The sequence below is a fragment of the Sus scrofa genome, chromosome 13, assembly GCF_000003025.6.
Source record: "Sus scrofa isolate TJ Tabasco breed Duroc chromosome 13, Sscrofa11.1, whole genome shotgun sequence".
Lineage (NCBI taxonomy): Eukaryota > Metazoa > Chordata > Mammalia > Artiodactyla > Suidae > Sus > Sus scrofa.
In genome coordinates this window covers 109099855-109119120 of record NC_010455.5, presented here as the reverse complement: position 1 = coordinate 109119120, position 19266 = coordinate 109099855, and the positions used below count along the sequence as shown (strand labels likewise).

The 19266-nt window shown below is 39.9% G+C and overlaps 1 protein-coding gene across 2 annotated transcripts in view; it reads left to right on the top strand.

Annotated features, from left to right (window-relative positions):
* SLC7A14 (solute carrier family 7 member 14) overlaps positions 1 to 10660 on the top strand; it is a 123252-nt gene extending 112592 nt beyond the window's left edge. The window contains exon 9 of one of the 2 annotated variants that reach the window (XM_021068226.1): positions 3580 to 10660. In XM_021068226.1, the coding sequence (XP_020923885.1) occupies positions 3580 to 3902 (323 nt within the window). In that variant the 3' untranslated portion in view covers positions 3903 to 10660. The remainder of the gene's footprint in view (positions 1 to 3579) is intronic. The other variant, NM_001243461.1, reaches the window with a different exon arrangement.

Below are 19266 nucleotides of genomic sequence, written 5' to 3'. Positions count from 1 at the left end.
GTAAAGCAATATTGTTTCCAATCAGTCTATACCTGGCAGCCACCATGGCTAGGTGGGGGAAACAAACAGGTGAAAGCAGCTGGATTAGGAGGACACAGAGGGGCACAGAACCATCCACAGTCCAAACACTAAACATTGACTGTGTGCCTGTGGAAAATCCTGTGTTTTGTCTTGTGCCCCAGTTTCCCGTCTGTGAAACACACATAACATAACCTACACACACACACACACACACACTCAAACAAGTTAGGAGGCATCTAAAAGATAACATTTGTATAACATTTTGAGGGAAAGGTGCAACATAAAGGATGCATCACTGCAGGACCTAGGTGCCCAGAGGTGTTGGGTGAAGTTTAGTCCAGATGATTCAGGATTCCCAGAATCCCTACAGATTTTTCAGAAACTACTTCATGCTTAGTTCTCTAAGCCAACTGAAAAAAGGAGCAGAAACAAAACACTTCTACACAGGAGGCTTTTAGCAGCTCTGTTTACTCCTCCAATACAAAGCCCTTGTTTATGTGCGACAGATGGTAATACATGTTTCTCTCCTCTCTCTCCTCCCTCGCTCTCTCCCTTCATTTGTTCCCCTCTGTTTCTTTGTCCACCTCCATCTTCCCTTTTCTCCAATCCTTCTCTGCCTCATACCACTGTTCCTGAATTAACTCAAGGGCCAGCAAGAAAGATAAAGGCAGACAGAATGCCAAGCCCTAGGAGAACATGTTTGCCCAAGCCAGCTATTCATGCTGTCAGGCTGCATGCATGCAGTGGCTTCTTGGTTCACAGCACTCATATCTGAAACGTATTTTTGAAGACAGAGGTACATACCTGTGAAACTATAGGGGGCTCAGAGCAAACATTAAAAGGCCCATAAATATTTATGTGGCAGGTTTCCATGGATTGCTTTTGCAAAGGAATCACAGTCAACACATTTGTGTACAGAAATATATTTATGTGTGTGCACACGGGTGCCTGTGTACACACACACACTTATGTTCCCTCTGGGTCAGGCCACTCCCCAAATAAGACCTATTACTGAATATTTACTGCACTATGCATGGTCTATAACCCAGCAAGGGATGGGGGTATAAAGGGTTGGATAAGCTAGAGCCTTCTCTCTATCCGCATAGAATGCTGGTGCTGCCCCTCGCAGACCCAGGCAAGTGACTTAAGTCTTTTCCAGTTTCTATTCCCTCTTCTGTGAAATAAAGGTATTCAAATAGACTAATGACATAGACTCTTTTCCAGCTCTAAATATCCACGATTATGATTCTATGAAGAAGCACACCAAGACTCTCAGAGAGTTCCCATAAACTAATCTACCTGACACCCCAATACCTGGTAGGGGCAGAGGAAAGTCTGTCAGAATAGATATCAAACCAGTGCTTGAATGAGGATATGACATGTGTAGCACAGAGGGGAGAAGCTAGGGGCAAGGAAGAAAGAAAAAAAAAAGTATTAAGTTTAGCAGGGAAACAACATGCTTATAAATACAATCTGAGAAGGGGATCAGAGATAAAGAATTGATATTTTAGATATAGATATAGATAGATATAACCAAGCAGGAGGAGGCAAGCCTTGGCACCTGCCTGAATGTCTAGGAGAAAAGATAGCAAGAAAGAAAAACTGGGCAAAAGAAGGTGTGTGCCTGATGATAAACTCAGTTCCCTGAAATTTATTCTGAGATTTCAAACATGCTTCCACCAGAGGTACTCTCTAAGAAGCTGCATGCTGGCCTTTTAAGAAGAGGCCTTAATTTGGTGCCTTGTTCTTCCCAAGGATAGTAACTATCCCCCATGGCCATCAGCCACCCTCAGACAAGAAAGAATAAAGATTCATGCTCAGAAAAATGAAGTCGCTATTTGAGAATGGCTACATCTGCAAATGATTAGCTCCAGGATTTATTACCAATTAGGACTATAAATCTCTGCTTACTTTGGCTCCTGGAAAGTTGATTTCAATGGGAGAAGGGGCGGGGGTGAGCCACTTGAGACCAAGAGGTAGAAATTCAAGCTTAAAAAGACACACTTCAAATTCAAAAGGAAGCATGATACCTCAAGCACCAAAACGGAAAACGGGCTTCACCTTGTGATACTAAGCAAACAGCCCAGCAGATGCCCACGGAGTTAGCAAAATCAAAGAGACTAGTGCCACCCAGAAGGGGGTATTGGGGCCTGAAAGGAGGGTGCACAACCGAGGGGCCCCCAGTGGCCCGGCCACAAAATGGCTGGAGTTGGCAGTGAAGATACGCATCAGGAGCTTTAATGTGTTTGATCTCAGGGTTTCTTAGCCTTACCTGACCACTGGAATCACCTGTGAAGTTCTACAAACACCTATGCTTGGGTCACATTGCAGACCAATTAAATCAGAATCTCCAGTATCAGGGTTGTGCAAAAACTCATGACCCTCCAGGGGCAGCCAGGGTTGAGAACCACTGCTTATCTCATTTCCTCCTCATAGCAACCCCATTGTATAGGGACAATACTCTCATGGCTTCATAGAAGCAGAGGTACCAAGGGACTCTGTAACTGGTTGAGGGTTGATCAGCTAATAGTGATGAAGGCAGGATTTGAACCCAGGCCTCACACTCTTAACCATCATGCCCCATGGCCTCAAAGGCTATGATTTTCAGTGTTCCAGGCCCTGAGCCTTCATGGGCTTTTCAAAGTCAAATATGGAGGCTCTCAGACTATCTTCATATATTTTTTCCTAAAAATTCTAATAGAAATGAAGCATTAGCCCATATTAATGCTACATATTAACTAGGAAGGCAGGTTTCTTTCCTTTGCCTGGAATGATATAAAAATGAGGAGGTTGCCCTGGATATTTCATGCTCATCAGTTCTCATTCATTCCTTCAACAAACATTCATTAAGTGCCAGATTTCTGCAGAGTCTATAAAACAGAACCATCCTGTGCACACAGACTATCACACAACTGATGTTCTAAGGGCCATAACGGTGGCACAATAGACATTCTGAGAGTCCAAGAGTGAAAGCTCTGAGTGGCAGTAATGTAGTATGTCTTTGGTGAATGAAAAACGGCAAAGTAAATCATAGGCTAATATATGCATGTTGCTAAGTAGTGAAATAAAAGACAGAGTCCCTAAGTGGGAGCTAATAAAATGCTACGAGAAAGGTGGGAATATACTGTTGGCATGGAACTATTTAACCCAGGGTAGAAAATGTAAATTCCTGGCTGGCACCTCATGAGTATAGTGGCACCCTGTACATCCAAAGAGGAGGTGGGGACTAAGGTGACCTCACCAGCCCACAGCCTGTCTACATAGGCAGCCAATTCTCGCCTCCAGCCAAAAGTCTCCATACAGGAGTGTGGGTACAGTGTTGTCAGACCTTCTGACGTTTTTAGGAGAAGCTGTAAATGTATGTTGCTTAATGTAAGACCTCTCAACTTTTAAATGGCATCTAATTGGGGTCTTTACAAAACACTGTGTAGACTAAGGAAAACACATCCAACCACCTGCTCTGCTTTCACCATTGGGAGTGATCTCCCTGCTTGTCCTATGGTTCCAAAGAAACTGCCTACTCACTTGTGCTTTCCCCCACCCCCGCCCCCACTGCAGGTATGCTCATTTATTTTGGGTATGGCATCTGGAACAGCACCCTGGAAATCAGTGCCCGAGAAGAAGCCCTGCACCAAAGCATGTACCAGCGCTACGACGTGGATGACCCCTTCTCAGTGGAGGAGGGTTTCTCCTATGCCACTGAGGGTGAGAGCCAGGAGAACTGGGGCGGGCCGGCTGAAGACAAAGGCTTCTATTACCAGCAGATGTCAGATGCGCAGGCAAACACCCGGACCAGCAGCAAAGCGAAGAGCAAAAGCAAACACAAACAGAACTCAGAGGCCCTGATTGCAAACGATGAGTTAGATTACTCTCCGGAGTAAGAGCAAACACCCAAGAAAGGTGTAGAAATGTTGATGATTTACTTTCAGTAATGTAACCTGTGGGCTAGGAGGTAGAAACTTCTTTGGCTCTCATTTCAAAATTCCAGCCTCCCCCAAAGTCAGTCCCTAGTCACAGCGTGTCATTTGCCACTTCTGCTCTTCAGGACAGTTCTGTCAAAGGGTTTCACACAGGTCCCATAAATGGTCCCCTTGTAAGAAAAAAAAAAAAGCTACAAGAAATTCTAAACTGCAACCACCAAAGCTGGTAGCAGCAAATGTTTCCCAGGCGTTTGCTTTGCCGGTTGAATCTTTTCACTTTTTACTAAGGCCCAAGAAGCAGGGAGTAAAATTCTTGAACTGCACTGAGGCTGCAGCTCCTCTGGGAGAGGTGCCAAAGCAGGTGGGGGTGGGCGAAAGGCAGCATCTCAATCACCTGAGACCACAGGGCAAAGCGCTGTTCTCAGCATGCTGGGCTGTGAGCTGCTCACTGAGGTCAGGTGGCACTTGGCACTTCCTCAGCAAGCAACATTTTGTCCTGAAATTTCACAAAAACAAATTCATGGAGATGCATGCTTCTTTTTATTTGCCAAGGTTCTCAGAGTCTCCAAACTAGAACTTCAGGATGCAGCAAAGTTCAGGGACTCTGAGACCATAACCCCAAAGATTTCAGATGCACCATAAAAGTCATGCAAACTCAACAAAATGGTAAGAAGCACCATCAAAGCTCTACTTAATGCCCAGAAAAAAACTAAATAATCATCTCTTACAGTGAAGGCCAGAAGGGCACTGGCAGAAATTAACTGTCTGTCATGCCTTCTCTAACACTAGACTCTAAGCTCCTGCTGATATGATGAAAGAGGCAAAGTGGGAGCATGATTTCATGGCACTAATATGCCTTGAAGAAGTAGGCTGTTTGTTTTATGATCAGATAAAAAAATCTTTACAAGGAGAAGTGACCCAGCCACTCTGAGATCACATTGCAAATTCTATTTCAGATTTCTAAAATTATAAATTTTGTAGTTTTTTGAGATATGCAGCCACTTGACTGGTGGGTGCTACTCTGAAAACAAAAATACGGAAGCACAGCAACTTAGGTAATTGAATTCCATGAGATCACGTTTCACTCTGAAACTTATTCTGCTGGAATAGCTCACTTTTAGACTTGTATTTTTCCTGCTATTTCCCAGAGCAGTTTCACTGAAGCCCAAAGAAAAATCTACTTGATCAGGTCTAAATTTGGGCCATAAGAGGGCCTCTTAAAGGTATTTTCTCAGAAACAAGCCAGAAGAGAAAATTTGCAACAAGAAAAAACACATGGTCAATGCATTCTAGTCTGGTGTTATAGGGATTCCAACGCTGCTTGGAGATGTGTACACATGTATGTGAAGGCACAATTTGGATCAAGCTGAGAATTTCCTGAAAGGGGGGCAAAACAGCAAATTCTTTACTCTCTCTGTGTCCTGAATCTAGTGTTATGCCAAACATTTTCCAGAACATCAACTAATGCTTAAGTCTATTCTTTCTTAAAGGTTGAGGTCTGTGCCATCTTGGCATGCTTCAGGATTATAGAAAGGAGGCAGAAGTCCATTTTTTTCAAGAAACTAACACTGATCAAAAATGTACCAAGTTCTAAGTAATGAGATTAAAAAGAAATGTAACATTGGCCCAAGGAAGCTCATAGCCCAAGGACTGAGCAGCACTGGGGCCTGATAAATGTAGATAAAACAACCAAACCTGACAAGTCCTCTTGGTTGATTCACTGGATTTTAACACAGCATACATTAAAAAAAAAACAAAAAGTCAACTGAAACTAGTTTTTTTTTAATTAATTGCATATCCCACCCATAGCCAATGTATACCATTTAAATTCAAATAATTACTATTTTCCAGATCTTCTTTTTCATTCCTCTATATTAATTGTTTAGAACTCTGGTTTCCTAAGGTTATTCTGTCATTTTAATGTAATGCTTGGCAATGTCGTGTTTTCTCTCCCCAACCTTAACCATAAAGATACAGTGCCTGGTCTATGAAGTATATCCTTGAGAATTAAATTAATTATCAGTAATTTTTGTGAAAAAAAAAAGTTTTTAACTGATCTTAGGACTCAACAAATCTGCCTAGTTAAAATATAATCTGTTAAATTTGAGATAGATCCATATACATGGGATGGGCTATATTCATTAAAAGTTTTCAAAGAGAAATATGAATGCAAAATAACAAAATTTTAACATGAATGAAAGAGATTCCTTTCACTAGTAAGGTGTACCTATGAGGGTAACAATTGTCTGGTAGCTGATGTATGCAGTTCCTGCAGCATGAGAAGAGAGAATGCATGCTTTGCTAAATCTTGTTGGTACTGATTTTAAGATCCTTTTTATTAACCACTCTCATTTCAGGAGTCATTTCTCTCAAATAGTATTTCTATATTTTCTAAGCTTTGCCATCTTTATTGCTCAAAAGTTGATTAGTCATCTCACCAGTGACCTTGGTTTTAAAAAAATTACTAAATATGACAGAAAAAGTTTTTCAAGATAGACATGTTTCCTGGCCTCTGTGAAACAGTCCCAGATTTCACAATGCAGTTTTCAAATACTATTAATCACTAGAGTGATTATGTTAGCTTTTCCAAATTAGTTTTCTTAAGACCACATTTGTGAGACAATGTTAAAAGAAAGAGCACCCTATTAATACCTCAGAAACTTAGCCCCTTAAAGGAAGCCCAAGGAAGACCTATATTTTATTGAATTCTCTATAGCAAGAGCTATTCCAGTGAGATTTCATCATGTGGATTTGTGGTTTGGAGCCAATTATTTGATTTTAATTGTGTTTTCTTAGTACTCTGCTTCATTTCAAGAGGATTTGAGGTGGCTGGTAAAATATACATAAGATAAAAAATTAAATGAGGAACCTGAGGCAAATAAAAATGGAAATAGAAAAGATAAGACAAGGCTAGAAGTGTATTTAGTGCACAAATGAAGAACCTTGATATGTATTGCGAAATTTGCCAATGAGTGGGCAACTTAAAAAATAATGGGATTGTTGGTAATGACAGCAAGTATTTCTGCATAAGAATAATTCTTTCCCCCCAAGGGCAGAGAATTACAATAGCATACATCATTGAAACACACGAATAAGCTTCAGAGCTAGATTCTACTAAATATATGTGCCTGGCAAACAGTGGATGTTCAATAAATATATGATCAGATGTGATGGATAGATGGATGGATGGATGAAAGGAAAGTGAAATATTATTTATTCAACAATTCTTTTGTGAAGAGCTGATTATATGCAGTGGCATCAAAAACAGGGAGAATAAGCTATATAAATAAAGAACAGTGAAGGTAACAGGTGAGATGAAGGAGTTAAATGTGTGTGGAAGTCCAAACAGGGAAAAGACCTCCCTCCACCAGAAAGATCAGAGAGAATGCAGCCTTTGTGTTGAGCCTTGGGATTGAGTGAATTTTGTCAAGTAGAAATGAAGGAGAGGCTCATCAAGTGGAGGATCAGCATGACTGAGGTGTAAATGTGGCTGATAGCTATCTCCCGACTAGTAATTTGTACTGTGCCTCCCTCAAGGAAAAGCAAGAAGCTAGTTTGACAGGGGCACATGGTTTATATATAGAACTGTAGGAATAATGCTGAGAAGGCAGGTTGGGGCTGAGGCACAGATAGCTGTCTGTGAATGTTGAAGTGAGCTGGCTGGTTCTCCTTGGCTGGGGAGGCATTGAAGAAATGATGAAAGTATGAATCAGAAAAGGCTGGACTTTAAGAAGCTGGAGCAGTGGCTTCAACTGCCTAGGCAAGGAGCTAATAAATCACACACTCCAAGTAGATTTAACACACTAAAGGGGAAAAAATATCCTTATCAAAGCTCGGTACGATTCTTCCTTTGAGTCCTGATTTCATCATTAACCTGGAAGTGTAATCATTTAAGAGGCACACAAACAACACAAAATTATTCACAGTCCCTTTAAATTTTTCAACAAGTTTAAATAACCAAACCTAACAATGTTTTATATCCATCTGATCTAAACAGTCAAAATCTCAGCTCTAGATTTTACTCAACTTCAGTGCAACGCCACTTTAAACAAGTGAAAGGAAAGGAATGATAGAATTAGGCTAAGAAGCCAGTTCTACTTCTTAGCAACAAACTATTAGCTAATCAAATGTCATCATAATGGTCATGATGAGCTTGCTTAATAAACGGAGAAAACGTTGTCGAATTTAACAACCCATCTTGCTCTACAATCTGTGGATTGTTCAGGATAGAAATCTCATAATATTGGAGAAACAAAACACAAACTCCTTCAAAAAAAATCTCTCTCATTCTGAAAAGGGTTGATGAACCTGACCTCCTTCACATCCCACTAGTCGGAAATCTACCTTACAAAGGGCTACCTCTTCTACCAATCATAAAGAGAAGCTACAGGTGTTTGAGACTGGCCTAAAAAACTAGAGGAGCCTGTTTCACTAGGGCCGAGATGTCTGTGGAAGCCCACCGAGGGTCAGCCACAGGTGTCCTAATTGTGTAACTCAGATTAGAATGTCGTGTTGGGTAGAGATGGCAACAATCAGGAAATACGTCTGAAGCCAGTGCTGGGGTCAACTCACCAAGTCTGGGCTGCAGTTAAAAGCCAATCCTGGATTTAAGCTCTCGGGTCATGGAGCACTCGGGAGACTGCCTTAGCTTCTGATGCAGGCAGGGAGGGCGGAGCAAACGAAAATCACCCTCCGAATTCACAACAAGGGCCGCATGACTGCCCTCCATTTTCATGCTGTTTAGAACAACACCTGTCCAGGAGGGTTTTTCTCTCCAAAATTTTCGCGGAGCCTCGGTTTCTCCTGTATGCATGCACCCCCCTGACACTGACCACCTGGTAGTCCACAGGAGCCCTCTGGGTCCTTAAAAGAGAGAGGGTCCACCAGCTCTGCAGTGGCGGTGCCGCCATGAAAGAGCCAATAAGGCGCAAACAACCGCGCAAGCGCAGGAAAAGCATCCCAACCCGCAGGACCCACCCTTAGCGGGAACCCAGATGCTGTTCCACCAAGGAGTTTGTAGTTCTCCACCCAAAGGTGACGGATGACAAGAAGCCCCTTCGTGTACAAAATTGTTAGTCTTATGTCTACGTTTACTGTCTAAGGCTGATAATTTTCCCCTTCAGGAGCAATTTCGTTTCCAAAATGCTTTCCTCTTCTTACCCGGCTGAAGTAATTCACACGTTGTTCTGAAATACTCAGGCACTTGCCTTTTGCCAAAACTACTTCACTAAAAAAAAAGTTCTATCTTTCTTTTTTCCTTTTTTTTTTTTTTGAAGGACTTAAAGCCCAAAAGGGATTAGTGGAAGTTTTGAAGCCCATCAAAAGTGAACACCTATTCTGTAGTAAAACTAAAATAATGTTTAAAATCATTAAACAGTATGCTACGTTCATGGTGTTACAAAATTCACATGGGATGTTCACAAAGACAGCTTTGGGCTTGAAATCTTCTGAAAGCCCGGAGCTGTAACTTCTTATTCTATGAGAACATTTAGTATATTTTGATACAATAAGGAAAGAAAATGGCTTGATATTAGAACGAGGAAACAGGAGCAGCCTAGATTTTCTTCGTTAGGGACTCCCTCAGTGTTTTTTCCCCTCTCCCATTTACCTGATATTGACATTGGTGGCACTGGCTAAATGGAATTGTGGGTCACGTAAATTTCCCCAGAAAATACAGACTATGAAAGAATTTGTTCAAGTTGCATTAAAGAAGCTGTTCCTTGGACATTCCCACTGACTGAGTTTGGCAGTTGCCGGTATTTTGTCTCACTCCCTCACTCATGCTCCCAAAAGCTAGAACCTACCCTGGAAATCATACACCCCCTTTTCCAAAACAAAGATACTGTTAATGCTATGATGGCGCACAAATACCTCAACTGTCTGGCTTATAGAAGGGGCTGCAGGTCTTTTAAGGAGCAGCTATATTAATCCCATGTAGTTACACCATCTAATGACAAGGAGTCACATTCTAGCTTTTCTCACTGTGGAAAAGAAATGTTTCTGTTTAATTCATATCCAAAGTTACAAAACGGCTTGTAAATTTTACTAACTTGTGTCATTTTTGTTTAGTCCTTGAAAAGTACAGCTTGCTTATTTCAGATGATAACTTCTAGTGGTGTTCTCTGCTTTTTTTTTTTTTTTCTTTTCTTGGTATGAACTTTGTTGTATTTGTTGAAGTTTGTATGTTTTGTGGTTTCTAATTCCCATTGGTGCACTGTACAATGGGGTGTGTAGTGTCATGAAGAAAAATAATACACAGATACTTTATGAAGTGTGTTTTATTTTTAAATGACTGTAGTGTTGACAATATATTGATTTATTAAGATGTGAAGGGAAAATTCTAAATTTACCAAAATGTGTATATTTTAATAAATGCATAAAGCTTTATTGTGTGCCTTTAAATTTAAAAATGGGTTTATAAAGCAAGTCAGAAACAAAAGTGTCTTACCATAAAATATCCATAGTAATGTAAATTCTTACATAGATGACCAAAAGGAAAAAAAAAAAAAAAAAGGAGCTTTCCCATATTTTGTTAACCTCAGCCAGTACCTGAAGTCTGCTACTTTTTTCCATTCTAAAATGGAGATAAATAAGTGAATCTTGCCTTAAATGTTTCAATTGTCCTTTGTAGAAAAGCCAGAAAAATGAGCTCATTTTTTGGAACAAATTGCATTATTGTGGAAACTTCATTTTCAAAATAAAAAATATTTTAAAAATTACAGCTAATCGACTATTAAAATTTAAATTTGAAGAAAGCCAGTGCCATTATCTTTTTAAATTCACTTTACTTCCATGAAGAAACTAAAACTTCCACTATAGCAGACTCAGGAGAACATGAAGTGATTCTGTCTCCCTCTCACCACATTCTTCTAACAAAGTACAGGCTTCTACCTAGGACCCTGCTCACCATGCTGCCTTGTGAGCTACCCCATTTCCAGTTCAAGCTCCTGGTCACAGCCATACACCCCTCCACCCTTAGCACCACAGAATATATGTCATCGTCCCCATTCATTTTATGGACAAATTGCAGGAACATATCCTGCCTATAATCTTAAACCCAATTAATGACATTAGCATTCATTTATTTTACATTTTGATGGTACAGGTGGCACAGCAGGTTAAGGATCTAGCATTGCTACAGCTATGAGGTAGATCAAAGCTGCGGCTTGGCTTCAATCCCTAATGCTGGAACTTCCATATGCCTCAGGTAACAGCTGGAAACAAAAAGGTAATAAATAGTCAAAGCTAATTATTTTACCTCGTGTAACTGTTACCTATGCTTTTGAAGTTATTAAAACTCTTATATCTGTATGGGAAAAATACTGTATAATGATATATTATTCACATCTCTTCCCAACTCCGTGTTCAGTGAGTTCACATTGGTAACTTGAAATTGGCCATGGGTGAAGTATTTACATCGTGCAAACTGGCAAATGCTGCAAAATCAGGTTTATTTGTTTGTTTCCCAGAAAGCTGTCTATTAAACATTTATAAGCACACCATAGCTTATATCCTTTTCCGCTAAGTATACCATAACCCCTCTCACTCCTATCACACCCCTGCCCACAGAGCAGGGAAAAGTCTGAACAGGTATTTTTCCCTCTCCATCTTTCCTCTATTTTTCCTCCCCTTCCCACCATCCAGCAGGACCAGCAGGGGCTTTCTACTCTTTGTTCAGTCTGACAAGTATTCCCTAACATATTACCCTCCTTCCTGGAGGCAATAAGCCTGGTAATTTAGTTTTACTGGTGGGAGAGTTGTCTATTTGTTGTTGTTGTTTTGGCTTTTGAGGGCCGCACCCACGGCACATGGAGGTTCCCAGGCTAGGCTTCTAATCAGAGCTGTAGCTGGCGGGCTACACCACAGCTCATGGCAACACCAGATCCTTAACCCACTGAGCAAGGCCGGGGATCAAACCCGAAACTTCATGGTTACTAGTTGGATTCGTTAACCACTGAGCCACAAAGGGAACTCCGGAGTTGTCCATTTTCCTGCTTACACATATTACCCAAGAAAAATCACAACCTGGAACTAGGGATTATCAGGATCAAAAAAATTGATCTATAGTCCAAAGTACAACTTCATTACATGGATCTTAAAGTTAAAAAGTTATTTAACAACAAGTGCTGGTAACTATGTGGAAAAATTCGAACCCACATACACTGTTAGTGAGAATGTAAAATGATGCAGCTGCTATGGAAAATAGCTTGGCCATTCTCCCCAAAATTAAAGATAGAACTACCATATGGTCCAACAATAAAACTTCTAGGCATATATCCAAAAATAATGAAAACAGAGTCTCGAAGGTATTTGTTCACAGCAGCAATATTTACCATGGCTAAAACATAAAGGGAATCCAAGTGTTCATTAAAGAATGAATGAATAAAGAGAATATGATCTGTATATGCAATAGAATATTATTCAGCCTTAAAAAGGAATACAGTTCTGACATATGCTACAACAGCGATGAACTTTGAAGACTTTATGCTAAAGGAAATTAGTCCATCACAGAAAGACAAATTCTATCTGACACCACTTATGTGAGTTACCTAAAGTAGTCAAACTCATAGACAGTAAGAAGAATAGAGGTTGCCAGGAGGAGGTTCTTCAAGGAGAAAAGAGTGCAGAGTTATTGTTTAAAGGATATAGAGTTTTCCTTTTGCAAGATGAAGAGAGTTTGAGAAAGGATGTGGTGATAGTTACACAACAATATGAATGTACTTAATACCACTGAACTGTGCTCTTAAAAATGACTACTATAGTAAATTTTATTGCATTTTATATAATTCCAAAAATTTTTTTAAATGAAAGATTATTCAGAACATCAAAGCTGTTTTAGAGGCATCTTCTCCTTAGTCTGTAACTCAAAACTATTTTAAAAATTAAATACCCTATCAGAAATTTAAGAAATTCCCGGGAATTCCCACCATGGCATAGCGCGAAAAAATCCAACTAGGAACCATGAGGTTTCCCTTTGATCCCTGGCCTCCATCAGCTGGTTGAGGATCCGGCGTTGCCGTGAGCTGTGGTGTAGGTCACAGATGTGGCTAGGATCTGGCGTTGCTGTGGCTGTGGCATAAGCCAGCAGCTATCGCTCAGATTAGACCCCTAGCCTGGGAACTTCCATGTGCCGCGGGCAAGGCCCAGAAAAGTTCAAAGACCTTTAAAAAAAAAAAAGAAAGAAAGAAAGAAAGAAATTTAAGAAATTCCCATATTCCAAACATTAAATTGACCACAATTACACATTTTATTCCCTTCAGCAGTTCACTGACTGGCAGAGGGGGTCCTTTCTGCATCAAGTTCCCTTCCTCTCCTTAACCCACATGAACCTACCTGAGGACGGCTTTCTTCCATTCTCATATTGGGCTCAATCATATCAGAAAAACCCTCAGCTGGAGTTCCCATTGTGGCTCAGCTGTAACGAATCTGACTAGTAGCCACGAGGCTTTGGTTCGACCCCTGGCCTTGCTTAGTGGGTTAAGAATCTGCCATTGCCATGAGCTGTGGTGTGGGTCGCAGATGCAGCTGGGATCCTGTGTTGCTGAGGCTGTGCTGTAGGCCAGCAGCTACAGCTCCAATTTGACCCCTAATCTGGGAACTTCCAAAAGCCATACATGTGGCCCTAAAAAAGAAAAAGAAAAACCTCAGCTATGAGGCTCAGAGAGAAAAGTGCACATACTCCTTTCTATGAATCTGAATTCTCCAACCTTTTATTACATACAAGTGTAAGCCTGATGCTTACCCATCAGAGCCATTTAGAGTGTTTTCAGGAAGGGATGAGCCCTCTGGAAGTCAATTAACTGGATGAGTACTATGGCAGGCTTTCCCTCAGAGAAGGGAAATACAAATGATTTGTGACTCTAATTAACTTCAAACACAGCAACAGGAATATAATTTGGAACAGAATGCAAAGAGGAAATAGTCCATCCAAATTTAATTCTAGTGACTGGAAGACTGTAAATGAATTTCCTTCCTAGCAGAAAAACTCCTCACAGGGCAGGTGGGGAGGGGGAAGAGGGGTTCCTAACAATAGGGTTTCCCTGTTCTCTGAAGCTCTGTGTTCAAAGCAGCCTGTTTAGTGGACTGGAAATAAGTTCAAGGTGTGCATACAATGTCCTCAACTTTCTCACCCAGTCTTGTCAATCTTGTACTTAAAGAAGGTGGAGATTAGGCTAACCAACCTTGGTGGAAGGGCGTGGGAAGATGTGCTGTGAGCTTTGAGGACCGGCGGAGGAAGGGCACCTCTGCCCTATCTGCTCCCTGATGCCCAAAATGCCTCCACTGGAAACAAAGTCTGGCATTCCTCAGTAAGAAAGAGATCTTTAAATGCCTTCATGGTTAACTCCCTTTGGAAGAAGAAACACAGTGTCTTAATGCATCCACATTGAGATATGAGTGACTGATAATCAGTTCCTTCCCAGAAAGTAGGTTTTCACAAGTCATGAGAAAAGATTGTGAGGTCTCTGAATGCCTGAGGGAGGGCTGGGGCTCCAGGAGGAGAAATGGCTCAGAGGCAAGAGGCCGGGGCCCCAAAGACACACTTGGTCCCATTCACTTCACAACCTTGCCAAAAGTTAGGTCTAAGTACAGAAGACATCATAAATCAATTCTGAACTGATGCCCTCAAGATCACTCTGAAGGGAGAAATGGCTAGTGGCGTGCAAAGAGGCTTGCACTGCAAGAGAGAAACCTATATTCCAATCCTGGCTCTCCACAGCCAGACATGTAAAACTGGGCAAGCCACTTCCCCTGTTTTCTCATCTGTAAACAAGTTGGCCCATGATTTCTAACTTTCCAGATCACTGCCATGTCTCTCTTGCTTCCTGCCACACCTTGGCCCCTGTGCAAAACCTGGGATGCAGGAGGCATTCAACAAATATTTGTTGAAGGAATGGATTAACAGAAAGTAAGTATTCTCCCTTCATCCAGAGGCCCTCCCTATGCTTTTGCCAAAGTGAAGGACAATTTCAATCACTCTATTTAAGTATTTGATAGCTCACATCTCTGACAGATTTTAGATCCTTTGAGCACTTTAAGAAGTTGATCCTAAGAAAATAAAAAATCTTTGGTCAAAGATTTATGCCAAAGAGTATCTCTATAATTACAGGAAAAAATACCCAAAAATATGGAATCAACCTAATATCCAAAACTGGAGGTTGTTTAAATAAACTGTAGTGTAACTTTATTTCTCAATACTGCACAATCATATAAAAAGTTCTTCAGGTAGGAGTTCCCATTGTGGCGCAGCAGTTAACGAACCCAACTGGGAACCATGAGGTTGAGGGTTTGATCCCTGGCCTTGCTCAGTGGGTTAAGGATCTGGCGTTGCCCTGCGCTGTGGTGTAGGTTGCAGAAGCGGCTCAGATCCCGCGTTGCTGTGGATCTAGCATAGGCCGGCGGCTGCAGCTCTGATTAGACCCCTAGCCTTGGGAACCTCCATATGCCATGGGTGCAGCCCTAGAAAAGGCAGAAAGACAAAAAAAAAAAAAAGTTCTTCAGGGAGTTCCTGTCGTGGCTCAGCAGAGACAAATCCATGAGGATGCAGGTTCAACCCCTGGACTTGCTTAGTGGGTCGGGGATCTAGCATTGCCATGAGCTGTGGTATATGTCCAACTCAACCCCTTGTCTGGGAACTTCCATATGCTGTGGGTGGGCCCTAAAAAGCAAAAAAAAAAAAAAAAAAAAAAAGTCTTCAAAGAATGTTTCATGACACAAAAATCTTAGTTAATTATGTTAAATTTTAAAGATGCAGAGATTATATGTATATTAGTTTTGAAAATATATGCATTTTTTATATGCACACAGAAAACTATTCAGGAGGCTATATTATTAACCACTGTTTCCTCTAAGAAGTCTGATTTGGAGTGGTTTTACATTTTCTTCTTCCATACCCTTTCTGTTTATTCTAAATGTTCTTCAAAACATAATTTATTTTAAAAAATAAAATGTAATTAATGTTCATTTCCTATGACATAAGGACTTTTTCAAATTTTTGCCACGTCCTAAATGGCAAACTAACAAGGCACCTTGACACCTCCTTGCCCCAAGTAATGACACAAATAATAGCCATCCCCTCAAAGCCATACATACCATAGACAGATTTCTTTCCCTACATTGTCACATTAAAGGTAAGATGCTTATATTCCTTCAGCAGAAGGAATCCATACTCAAGGGTGTTCATAAGCTTGGATACTTAGCTCACATATGCATTGTTAAGTATTAAATACCCAGGGTTAATTTGTTCCAGATGTCAAGGATATCAAAAAGACATCACACTGTTAAACGATAAATGCAGGTATTTCCATATTTAGTTGCTAATATTCAGCTTAATCCCTCTACAAAGTAAAATATATACCAACATATCTTTCTGTTGCCTTGGGGATACTCCCTGTCACAAAGAATATGGTCCTTAATCACTTGTTTAATTAGATTGAACAGAATTTCACCCACACCTGCAAAAATGTAATTATTTTCCAAATGTACATGTTGCTCTTGACTTATAAATGAAATACATCCTGCAATAAGGTCATTCCTCTACTTAAAATCTCCAGTGGCTCCCACTTACCAACAGAACGAAGCCCTTCACAGCCTGCATCCCACCCACCTCCCCTAGATGTCCTGTATTCTGACCCCATCAGACTCCTCAGTGTTTCCCCGACACACTCTCCTGTCTTCTTGTGTCCCCTTGAATGTCCTTCACCCCCTTGTCCACTCACCAAACTCCCATTCATCCTCCCAGTTCCTCTCCAATGTATCTCCTCTCTGAACTTCTAGAATTTAATCTCTGCCCTAGCCTCTCTTCCCCCGGCCACATGATCCCCTAGCATTCTGTTTTCTCATGCATATAGCATTTCACATGTTGAATACAGTTATTTTGTGTGTTATGTCTCTCTCTTGCTATAGGTTAGAAGCCTCCAAATGGATACAAAAAAGAAAATATTAGAACTGTTTTTCTAAAATATTTTAATCTTGGAGTTCCAGTCATGGCACAGCGGAAATGAATCTAACTGGGAACTATGAAGTTGCAGGTTTGATCCCTGGCCTCACTCAGTGGGCTAAGGATCCAGCGTTGCCATGAGCTGTGGTTTAGGTCACAGACACGGCTCAGATCTGGCGTTGCTGTGGCTCTAGCGTAGGCCAGCAGCAACAGCTCTGATTAGACACCTAGCCTGGGAACCTCCATATGCTGTGGGTGCGGCCCTAAAAAGACAAAAAAAAGACAAAAAAAATAAATAAAATAAAAGTTAAAAATAAAATAATAAAACAAAATATTTTAATCTAAAAAATAAGAACAAAATTAAGCCTTATATTCAGTATAATATTATATAAATTAATATATATTATAATGTATTGATCATAACATATTAAAGCATTAATGTAATACATTGATTATAATGTATATTAGCATTGTTATAATAATATATTGAATACATTAAATATAAGGCATAATTTTATTTGTACTGAAATGTGGAAAAGCATATTATGGATTCTGCTGAGCCACATATTCATCAGACCATCCCTCTGAGGGTCTAATGCCATCTGGGTCTTCAAGAGCTCCTGAGGCCAGAGGCTTCTCTTCAGTGAAGAGGGGTGACAGCACCACCCTGACCACCCTCACCATTTCATTCCAGTTATGATATTTTGTATAATACAAATTCCATTTAAGTGGATTTATAGACTGCATTATCTGCTTTTAACCAAAGTAACCCCATTCAAAGAGCTAGTCATTTAAAAAATTTCCTGCAAAGAAACCATGAAATAGTCACTGCAACAAAAACAGTGAAGCCAAAATTACAAAAGTTTGCTTATCTGACAAAATTTTAAAGCAAAATAAACCTTGTTAATCTATGTATACAGTTCATGAGAAAGCAATTACTTTTTGAAGGAAATTAATGCAATGGAGAGATTGTTTTGAAAAAAGATATTTGGACAAGTATGTGGTATTCTTACTAAAAAATAATATATATCAACTATAAAAACAGTTCTGTACCTATAGAAAATTTTTAATTTAAAATCTAATTAAGAAATTTTTCAGTCTCTATAGGTTTTCAAATAATTTTTTAGCAATAAAAACATTGCACCTATCTGATTAATTTGAAAAAAAACAACTGAAAGGTATCAAGAAAGATGGAGAACTGCCAAAATTTAATACAAATCTTTGCAAAGTTGGTGAAGGAAGTTGACACGAGTATGATTGACTGAGAAAACAGTCAATGACATACTTCACTAAATGGTTCCATGTATTCATATGAAGTATTTTTTTCAGCCAAAGTAGCTATTAAAACCATGTAGGGAGTTCCCATCGTGGCTCAGTGGAAATGAATCTGACTGGCATCCATGAGGAAGTAGTTTCCATCCCTGGCCTTGCTCAGTGGGTTAAGGTTCTGTGGTTGCTGTGAGCTGTGGTGTAGGTCAAAAACTTGGCTCCGATCTGGTGCTGCTGTAGCTGTGGCCTAGGCCAGCGGCTACAGGTCTGATTCGACCCCTAGCCTGGGAACCTCCATGTGCCACAGGTGCAGCCCTAAAAAGACAAAAAAAAAAAGGTAGTAAAATTAACTGAACCAAGAGTCAGACTTCTGAATGTTTTTATCCCAGTATTAAATAATGAAATAGGCCCAAACTCATTGCTCTCTTTAACATACTATTACTAATAAAAAAGGTTGTATCATTAATAAATTAATTAATAACATGAAATAAAATTAAAACATTATTTCATTTTTCCCATTCTTTCAATTTTTTGTACATTTTTGCCATATATAATGTATTAAAACACATGTTCAACTATAGAATTAAGTAAATAAACATACACAGGTATATCTGGAAACAGAAGAGATAGTTAATAAAAGCAAATAGAATGAAAACCTTAAAAGATTTAAGAGCAGAGGTATAGGGGTCCACGGATCCTGTGCATAGAACATGAAAAAAAAACACCATTAAAAGGGGGGAAGCTTTTACATAGGCCATGGTCTGTTTATTTTGTAATCATCAAAAGTAGAGAAATCCTCTCTAAAAAAAAATTGATGTCCTACAATTTAAGCTATAGGACTGAGTAAAAGATAAGAATGTGAAACTGTATACTCAATTAAGAAAATATATCAGAGAGGAATTTAATATTGAAGTTTAGTGGCATTTTCTGACACTCTCAAGATCTCAACATTAGATAAATTCACTTGACCAAACAACGCCACATTCCAATATCTTTCCTGAGAGCACACTAATTTGAATTCATGAATATGATGAAATTCTGTTTCCAGAAAATGCTCAGAGGGAAATAAGAGAATTTTTATCACTTATCATTATATAGCAATACAGTGCTTTGAAAACG